Raw genomic sequence first — 10,295 nt, 5'->3', positions numbered from 1 at the left:
GGGCTGGGGATTCGAACCTGCCACGTTAGGTGTATGTGGCTGGCGCCTTAGCCTCTTGAGCCACAGGCGCCAAGCCTCTTGGCACTGTTTTCAGTGGACCTATTATGTAGTCTATTTCAGTCCCCTCAGTCTCACTCATAGTCACTTTTTGAAGCTTAGTTAACTTTTACCTTCTCCCATAGACAATTCTTGCAAGCAAAGCCCTTTTCTCTTCTACTATTAGACATTAGTATTGAAACAGCTTTGGCTTGCCAACTTGAAAATTTATTTTTCTTGCTTTCTGGATTATTAAAGATTTTATTTTCATTTTTTAATATTTTTGGAGACAGTGTGTTGGTTCTATTGCAGCTCCCTGTAGCCTTGAACTTCTGTCCCCCAGCAAGACTCCCGCCTCAGCCTCTCAAAGTATTGGGATTATAGGCATGAGCCACTGTGCCTGATCAGATTCCTATTTTTATTATTTTGTTTGGTAGTGAGGATGGGAACACGGATTTTTGCCTTTCTTTTTTTTTCTTTTAGGGACAGAGTCTCACTCTGTTGCCCTGGGTAGAGTGCTATGGTGTCTTAACTCATAGCAACTTCAAACTCTTGGGCTCAGCCTCCCAGTTGGAATTTTTTTTTCTACTTTTAGTAGAGATGGGTCTTGCTCTTCATCAGTCTGGTCTCAAATTCTTGAATTTAGGCATTCCACCCATCTTGGCCACCCAGAGTGCTATAGGCATAAGCCACCATGCCCAGCCTTGACTTTTTTTTTTTTTTGAGACAGGGGCTTAACTCCGTTGCCCAGACTTGAATGTTGTGGCATCAGCATAGCTCACAGCAACTTCTAACTCCTGGAGTTAAGTGACCATCCTACCTTAGCCTCCTAAATAGCTGGGATTTCAGGCGTGCACCACCATGCCCGGCTAATTTTTTTATTGTTAGTAGAAATGGTGTCTTGCTTTTGTTCAGGCTGGTCTTGAACTCTTGGGCTCAAGTCATCCTTCTGCCTTGGCCTCCCAGAGTCCTAGGATTCAGGCATGAGCCACCATGGCTGGCCTTTCTGATGAGGAGTTGAAATATGGTCCTTTGAATCTGTCTTTTCTTTTTTTAAACTTTTAATTGTAGAATTAAAAAGAAGGGAATTAGGGTCAGCAGTTTGTTACTGTGTTGTCTTTACAAGAAGGTCTATTATTTCTACATAATGAGGTAATTCTCTAGTTCAGTCATCTACCAGCTTCTGAATTATCAAACAAAAGACTCCTTTTTCCCCCCAAGAGGGGTGAGAACAATTACTTTGGACTGGGACTCTCACTGTTTATTAATATGTATTAACTACATATGTCACCTAGAGTATTCATGGATTGCCTACTTAAAAATTATTATGTTCTTCATGCTAAAACTGTGGGACACAGCATAGTGTTTCTTTGATTCTAGAAGAACTTTAGGATCTTTCATAGCCTTCATGAATTAACTTGTGAACACTATGGCATCCATGTAGTGTTATATGGGGAGGTAATTAACGAGGTAGATCTTGAAGGTAGAAAATAAATGCACATGTAGTTAAGCATTTGGGCAGGAAGGAAAAAGATACCAGACAGACACAAAATAGAAGGTTAAATTAGAAGGCTTATGCAGGAAAGTAGTAACAGATATGGTTAGGAAGCTTGTGAGTTGAACTTCAGGCAGTGTAAAAGCCATCAGAGGTTCTGAACAAAGGAGTGGGTAAACATGTCCCGTCCTAGGTTTTATGGCTATAGAGATGTACCAGGTAGATCTCTGACAATTAGATTATTTACCTGTGTGATCTACACTCACCTTGAAATTAATGTGTCCAAAACTAAACCCATATTTCCCTGTGCTTCTATCTCATTTTTCTACATAATTCATTGAAGTTAATGATATTGTCATGTACCCAATAACCCAAAGATAGTGGTTAGGAGTATGGTTCTGGGTTCGTATTCTGAAGTCTTCTGTTTGGCCTTTTCTTGGGCAGTGTCATAGATCAGCCTTTTTATTTTTTTTTTCTTTGGGACAGAGCCTCAAACTGTCACCCTAGGTAGAGGGCCATGGCATTATAGCTCACAGCAACCTCCCACTCCTGGGCTTAAGTGATTCTCTTGCCTCAGCCTCCCAAGTAGCTGGAACTACAGGCACCTGCCACAATATCTGGCTGTTTTTTGGTTGTAGTTGTCATTGTTGTTTGGCAGGCATTGTTTGTTTGACATTGTTGTTCGAATCCACCAGCTCTGGTGTATGTGGTTGTCGCCTTAGCAACTTGAGCTACAGGCGCCAAGCCTAGATCAGCTTTTATAATCAATGATCCTCTGGTTCTTGACCTCAAGGAGCTTCTAGTCTGATAGGGCAGAAAGGCAGAGATACAAAATAGCAGTTGTCTAGCTTGATCAAGAATGTGACAGACATGGTAGGATTCCAGAGGGGGATGTATTGGAGCTAATTCTTAAAAGTGGAGTAGATAGTCTGATTCTGGAGTCTCTTCTAAATATGCTGTTTTAGGTAACTGGATGGAAGGATATAGTGGCACTCAGTTGCAAACAGAGAAAGAATATTAAATAGGGGATTAAAAGGAAATAAGAGTTTAATTTTGGATACATTAATTTCTATATTCCTACAGGAAGTTTTAGTAGATAAGAGGCAAGGATTTTTTCTCTATAACTCTAGTACCTAGCCCCAGGATAAATGACCAATTAAGTTTATGTACATTAGACCAGGCGCAGTGGCTCACACCTATAATCCTACTACTCTGGGAAGTTGAGGCGGATAGATTGCTTGAGCTCAGTTCAGAGACCAGCCTGAGCAAGAGTGAGACCTCATCTCTACTAAAAATAGAAAAACTAGCCTGGTGTTGTGGTAGATACCTATAGTATTAGCTACTTGGAAGGCTGAGGCAAGAGGGTTGCTTGTGCCCAAGAGTTTGAGCTTCCTGTGAACTGTGATGCCACAGCACTCTACCCAAGGGTGATAGAGTGAGATTGTGTCTAAAAAGAAAAAAACAAAAAGTGTATGTACAAATCATTCTTCTCTTCTAAATCTTTTTTTTCTTCTTCTTTTTTTTTTTTTTTTTTTGAGACAGAGTCTCATTTTGTTGCCCTTGGTAGAGTCCATCGCAGCTCACAGCAACCTCAAATTCTTAGGCTCAAGTGACTCTCTTGCCTCAGCGTCCCAAGTTGCTGGGACTACTGGCGCCCACCACAATACCTGACTATTTTTAGAGGTGCTGGTCTGGAACTCCTGAGCTCAGACAGTCCACCCGCCTCTGTCTTCCAGAGTGCTGGAATTACAGATGTGAACCACCGTGCCTGGCCCCTAATCTTTGATGGCTCTCTTACTGCCTCCAAAATTACGAATTTATATTTAAGACCTTTCATAAGCTGCGCCCAGTCAGACTTTCTAGTCACATCTTCCACTACACTCCTGACTATTTTAGCTCAACTACCTTTGTTTATACTTTCTCCTATACTCTGTATCTTCCTGCCTTTGGTTCCTATGGCCCCCTCCTATTCCACCATCTTGTCTTAAAAGTATGTTTCAGTCTCTGTTTCTTATCAAAAAATGGGCACATTTGGACCTACTTCTAGAGTTACAATGAATGCTAAATGAATGAATATTGTTCAAAGTACTTGCAATATCGTCTTGCACATAAATAAATACTCAGTTAATGTTACTTATAGTTGTAGTTGTTGTTACTAGCGTTACTACTATTCCTCTTTTCTTTTCCTCCTTTATGGGAGGAGGAGAAACAAATGTTTCTTTTTCTATTTTTGTTCTGCTATATGAAATAGATGGTCATTCTGTATCCTACAGATTTCTATTGCCCCAGGCTAGAGTACCATGGCATCAGTCTAGCTTATAGCAACCTTAAACTCAAGCAATCCTCCTACCTCAGTCTCCCAAGTAGCTGGCGCTTATAGGCATCTGCCTAGCTAATTTTTTCCATTTTTAGTAGAGATGGGGTCTTAACTTTTGTTCAGGCTGTTCTCTAACTCCTGAGCTAAGCAATCTTCCTTCCTTGAATACCCAGTATGCTAGGATTATAGGCCTGAGCCTCAATACCCAACCTCTCATGTATTTCTTTCTTTTTTTTTTTTTTTTTTTTGAGACAGAGCCTCAAGCTATCCCCCTGGGTAGAGTGCCGTGGCATTACAGCTCACAGCAACCTCCACCTCCTGGGCTCAAGCGAGTCTCCTGCCTCCGCCTCCCAAGTAGCTGGGACCACAGGCGCCCGCCACAACGCCCGGCTATTTTTTGGTTTTTTTGGTTGCAGCCGTCATTGTTGTTTTGGCGGGTCTGGGCTGGGGATTCGAACCCGCCACCTTAGGTGTACATGGCTGGCGCCTTAGCCGGTTGAGCCATAGGTGCTGAGCCGTATTTCTTAAATATAACTTTTTTTCATTCCTGCATCTTAGTTAGGGCCCTATTTCTTTCTTTCTTTCTTTCTTTTTTTTTTTTTTAAGAGACAGAGTCTCACTTTGTCTTCCTTGGTAGAGTGCTGTGGCATCACAGCTCACAGCAATCTCCAGCTCTTGAGTTTAGGCTTATTCTCTTGCCTCAGCCTCCCAAGTAGCCGGGATTACAGGCACCTGCCACAACGCCCAGCTATTTTTTTGTTGCAGTTTGGCTGGGGCCGGGTTTGAACCCACCATCAGTATATGGGCCTGGCACTCTACTCATTGAGCCACAGGCACTGTCCACAGGGCCCTATTTCTTATAGGTGCTTTTAATCTGGTCTCATTGTTACCCTTCAATAAATCTTCTATATTTCACTTGGAATGATATTTCTATAAATGTGATGTGATCATGTCATCCCATGCTTAAAGTCTTATAATTATTTTTAGGATGTTCAGGATAAAGGTCTAAAAAATCTTATTAGTCTGGCTTCTTGCTTGCCTTTCCAGTTTTATCATTATTCGTGTATGGCATACTCCCATTGATACATCCAGCTTTATTGCATTCTATTCTGTCTTTTTTAAAGTGCCACTCAAATCTCTTCCTTCCTATTGGTTATGTGATTGTCTGCCTGGAACAGAACTGCTTCTGTCTGACTTAATTTTTAGTTATCCTTTGAAATGCAGCTCAAAGAAATGTATCCTTATGTATTGAGTATTTCCTGCCACCTTTTATCACAAACTTAAGTTTTATAGTCCAGTATCTGTACATCCTTAATGAATTTATGATATTTTAAATTTAGTTGAACAAATTGTTTCCTGGGCATTCCTTATATAATTTATATTGTACTAAGTGCTACGAGTATGAAAATCAGACATGACCCCTGTCTCTCAACAGATCCTGAATCTTTCATCTGGGGAAGAAAAATCATTTAATTTTCTTTTCTGTCTCTCCTAATAGACTGTGAACACTCTTGGGGAAGTAGCCAAAATGGAATTTTAAGCAGATTATTATTAGGTTGCAGGATTTTTTTTTTGAGAGTAAAAGACCATAACCATATAGACATGCATGATAATAAATAGTCCAAGCATAAGAATTCTGATCCAGATCATCTGGCCCAGTCTCTCTTCTGGGACTTGTCATTTTTCCTTATGATAAATGTGGGCACAGCCTTAGAGTTGTTAAGTTTTAATTTTAGTTTATAACTTATATAGACTAGCATTATATTAATTAAAAAAACACTATTAAATTTTTAATAGCCAGAGTTTTAATTTTATGAAAATAATGTATACTTCTGGATTTTTAAAATTAAGTGTAGCACTGGAGTACTTTTTTTTTTTTGCAGTTTTTGGCTGGGGCTGGGTTTGAACCTGACACCTCCAGCATATGGGGTCGGTGCTCTACTTCTTTGAGCCACAGTATGGAGTACTTCTTACATGAATTTCTGCTCACTTGTAATGAAAACATTAAGAAAGCTGAATTTGCATTTGTATATAATTAACATAAAAAACTTGTCATAAACTTAATAGATCAAAACAGCTCTTGTGTTAATGAAAGAGAAAATAATCTAATGGTAAATAAGGTACATATTGTAGATCACATAGATATAAATAAACAAAGCTAAAATTTGGATGGAAGACAGAAACGTTTACCAGAAATCTCATGAAAATGTAACTTTAGCAGCCTGTGTGGCTTGCATTCGTTCTTCGGATTGTTGGCATAGTGCAGTGGTTCTCAACCTTCCTAATGCCACGGCCCTTTAATACAGTTCCTGTGGGTCTCAACCCACAGGCTGAGAACCACTGGCATAGTGGTTTTCTTTGTAGCCTATATGGATTTGTATTAAGCATTCTGTGTTTGACCTAAGATGTTTGAGGAAAGATGACTGGCATTACAGATATTATCTGGAAACCTGGCTTTTGCTTAGTTAACATTGTGCTGACCGACCTGTTTATGAAGTAATGGTTCAACTCAAGGAGGTAGTAGGTTTATTATTGTAAATATTTTTAAGTCTCGAGTGGAAGGAGACTAATTAGATTTAATGTGTGGGTTTACACATATATAAACAATCTGCCTATTTATGCCTGAGAAATGGCTTGATGAAACGCCAGTGTCCTCATGTAAAATATTTCTCTTATCTAAAATGTGTTGAATGATTTTTAAAATATAAGAATCATTCTAATACTACTAGTTATATTTTCATTAAAACGCAAAACAGTGTAGGCACTGTGGCTCATGCCCATAATCCTTAGAGCTTAAGAGTTCAAGACCAGCCTGAGCAAGAGTGAGACCCCATCTCTACTAAAAATAGAAAAACTAGGCTGGACATGGTAGCTCGTGCCTATAATCCTAGCACTCTGGGAGGCTGAGGTGGGCGGATCTCTTGTGCTTAGGAGGTCCAGACCAGCCTGTGCAAGAGTGAGACTCCATCTCTAAATCCTAGCTACTTGGGAGGCTGAAGCAAGAGGATCACTTGAGCCCAAGAGTTTGAGGTTGCTGTGAGCTGTGACTCTGTGGCACTATACCTACCTAAGGTGACAGAGTGAGACTCTGTCTCAAAAGAAAAACAAAAAAACCCCAAACCAACAAAAAACCCTCAATCCAACCAGTGGATCTGAGGTTCAAAGGGAGAAGATGACTGATTTTAAATCATAAAGCTGGAGGATATGGCAGAGCCACAGTGAAAATTCAGTTTTCTTGTCTCCAAGTTCAATACATTCTATTTGCTGTATAGTATGACTTCTAAAATTTTTTGAGTGGTAACAGCTACTATCATTTTCTTTAAAGTAATCCTTATAAAGAGTTAACAATTCCTTCCTTCCTTTCTTCCTCCCTTCCCTTCTCTTCCTCCCTCCCTCCCTCTTCCTTCCTCCCTCTCTCTTCTTGCCTCTTGCTTCCTTCCTCCCCTCCCTCCCTCCTTTTCCCCTTCCCTTCCCTTCCTCTCTCTTCTTGCTCCTTCCTCCTTTCCCTCCCTCTCTTCCTCCTTTTCTCCCTTCCTCCCCACCTCCCTTCCCTTCCTCCCTCTCCCTCTTCTTGCCCCTTCCTCCCTCCCTCCTTTCCTCCCTCCCTCCCTCCCTCCTTTTCTCCCACCCCCCCTTCCCTTCCTCCCTCTCCCTCTTCTTGCTCCTTCCTCCTTCCACTTCCTTCCTTTCCCTTCCTCCCTCCCTGTCTCTCTTCTTGTTCCTTCCATCCTCCCTTCTTCCCTTCCCTTCCTCCTCCCCTTCCTCTTCACTTCCCCTCCTCTCCCCTTCTCTTCCCTTCCCTTCCCTTCTTCTGTACTTCCCAGGCATGATATATTGATAATTCCTATAATCTTGTTCTCATTTAATGCAGATGCTTCAGCTGCTAATTAAAATTTCTTGTTCACTGGGCATTTTCATCTCAAAAACTCCTAAAAATGAAATACTGCCTGTATGTCACATGAGCCACAGATGTGGTTGCTATATCAAATAGATTGTCATCAATTTCTTTAGCAGTTAATTTGTTTCAGAGTTTAAAGATTTAAAATTTATTTCAATCTCATGTTTATTAATTAAACGTAAGACTCTGTGTTGAGACAACTATTAAAAGATGGTTAAGGCTCAATGCCTGTAGCTCAGCAGGTAGGGCACCAGCCACATACACCTGGGCTGGTAGGTTTAAACCCAGCCCGGGCCTGCCAAACAACAATGACAACTACAACAAAAAAATAGCCGGGCGTTGTGGCGGCACCTGTAGTCCCAGCTACTAGGGAGGCTGAGGCAAGAGAATCGCTTGAGCCCAACAGTTTGAGGTTGCTATGACTGTGATGCTACGGCACTCTACCAAGGGCGACATAGTGAGACTCTGTTCTCAAAAAAAAAAAAGGTTAAAATACCTTTTTACACTTTAGGTAACCTATTCTCTACCAAGCTAGTACCCAAAACTTTTTACATTCCCACTTTGTAAAACTTTTCAATAACGTGTGTATCTTTTTTTCAGCTGTGTAATTGAATGTATGCTTCAAATACATACATATGAGTGAGGGAGAGTGAGCTTTTTAAAAATTTCCTCAGCAATGTCTATTAAGTGAAAGGAAGGTACTTAATTTATATAGAAAATAATATTATATATTTATTAGATATTTTCTATATTATGTGGAGATTGGAAGTGGGTTATGTAAAATCTGCTTTTATATCGTAATTCTTATACTTTTCCCCCCTATCTTTCCCCTTAGATTTTCTTCATGGATATTTTTCATAGCATTATTATATGATGTGAGAAGTTTTTTTTTTTTTTTTTTGAAGTAACATGGATTTTATACTACAGAATGAAGAGAATTGGCTTAATAGGAAAAATTGATTTATAAAAAGTGATACAGGTTTTTATAGATAACCATGACAACATCCCATATGAATGGGCATGTTACAGAGGAATCAGACCACGAAGTAAAAAATGTTGATCTTGCATCACCAGAGGAACATCAGAAACACCGAGAGATGGCTGTCGACTGCCCCGGAGATTTGGGCAACAGGATGATGCCAGTACGTCGGAGTGCACAGTTGGAGCGTATTCGACAGCAACAGGAGGACATGAGACGTAGGCGAGAGGAAGAAGGGAAAAAGCAAGAACTTGACCTTAATTCTTCCATGAGACTTAAGAAACTAGCCCAGATTCCTCCAAAGACTGGAATAGATAACCCTATATTTGATACAGAGGAAGGAATTGTCTTAGAAAGTCCTCATTATGCTGTGAAAATATTAGGTAAGTAAAACTAGTAGGATAATAGTAAAATAGTAAATGATTTGTTTTGGTTTATCTCTGCCTTGTAATACATATGGGAAGGAAGAGGGGTTTAATTGAATGTAAGTAATGGCAGCTTGAATTCCGGATCGATTCTTTTCTTGGAAAGGCCATGTAATAATTATTGTTTATTATTAGCCACGTAGAGCTAAAGCATATGGCTTAAATATTTAGTCACTGCATGTTTTTAAGACAAAAAAGTTCTACAAGGGTGGTGCCTGTGGCTCAAAGGAGTAGGGTGCCGACCCCATATGCCTGAGGTGGCAGGTTTAAACCCAGACCCGGCCAAAAACTGCAAAAAAAAAAAAAAAGAAAGAAAAAAGTTCTACAAGTGGCCTGACATTTAAAGTCTATATCCAACTCACAAACTTTCATATCAAAATACTGAAAAATAATTTTCAAATTTAGAATTTCTAATTCCCTTAAAGTTTATAAAATAGTAATAAAATTAGTAAGTATAGCTTAAACTTTGATTTCTTTAATTAATGATTGTCGGTAAGAACTGATGCTGTTCATATGGCATCATACACATACAGTGCGGCTCAAAATTCTTCTATACTACTATCCCCAAATTCTGTTCTGTGAAAGCATAAAAACTAAAAAACAACAAAAATTAATCCTATGAGATATTAATAGATTAAAAACAAAAAATGAGTTCTGTGACCAAATAAAGTTTGAGACCACTGGCTTAAATAAGTTAAACAACTTCTTATTTCAGGAGACCTTACAGCCTTTAGAATGTGTGTGTGTGTGTGTGCGCGTTTGAGAAATGCAGCCTTATACATTGTGTTCCCTTTAAAACCAGGTTAACCCAAATGAAGCATTTTCTTTCTTGTTAGTTTACTATTTTGAGGATGTGAAAAAAAGAGATGTTTTTACTTTTCTGTGAAGGGAGAGATTTCTTGCTTTGTCATTGTACTGTTTTGCTGTTCATTTAAGTGTCTATTGAACTCTGTACTAGATGTTTTAGCAAACACCATTTCCTGTAATACCCATAGCAATCCTGTTAACAGGACTCTGTAATCTCTCTGTTGAAGATAAAGAAATTGCACCTCGGGCGGTGCCTGTGGCTCAAAGGAGTAGGGTGCTGGCCCCATATGCCAGAGGTGGTGGGTTCAAACCCAGCCCTGGCCAAAAACTGCAAAAAA

At 39.7% G+C, this 10,295-nt stretch overlaps 1 protein-coding gene across 1 annotated transcript in view; it reads left to right on the top strand.

Moving 5' to 3' along the window:
- Window positions 1–10,295, top strand: part of MPP5 (membrane palmitoylated protein 5) — a 106,332-nt gene that overhangs the window by 38,815 nt on the left and 57,222 nt on the right. The window contains exon 3 of the mRNA XM_003797385.3: window positions 8,582–9,108. Within this exon, the coding sequence (XP_003797433.1) occupies window positions 8,742–9,108 (367 nt within the window). The 5' untranslated portion in view covers window positions 8,582–8,741. The remainder of the gene's footprint in view (window positions 1–8,581; window positions 9,109–10,295) is intronic.

The sequence above is a fragment of the Otolemur garnettii genome, unplaced genomic scaffold (assembly GCF_000181295.1).
Source record: "Otolemur garnettii isolate 467f Iridium unplaced genomic scaffold, OtoGar3 scaffold00115, whole genome shotgun sequence".
Classification (NCBI taxonomy): Eukaryota; Metazoa; Chordata; class Mammalia; order Primates; family Galagidae; genus Otolemur; species Otolemur garnettii.
Note: the sequence above shows the minus strand (reverse complement) of the source record. Positions and strands in the feature narration are given on the sequence as shown.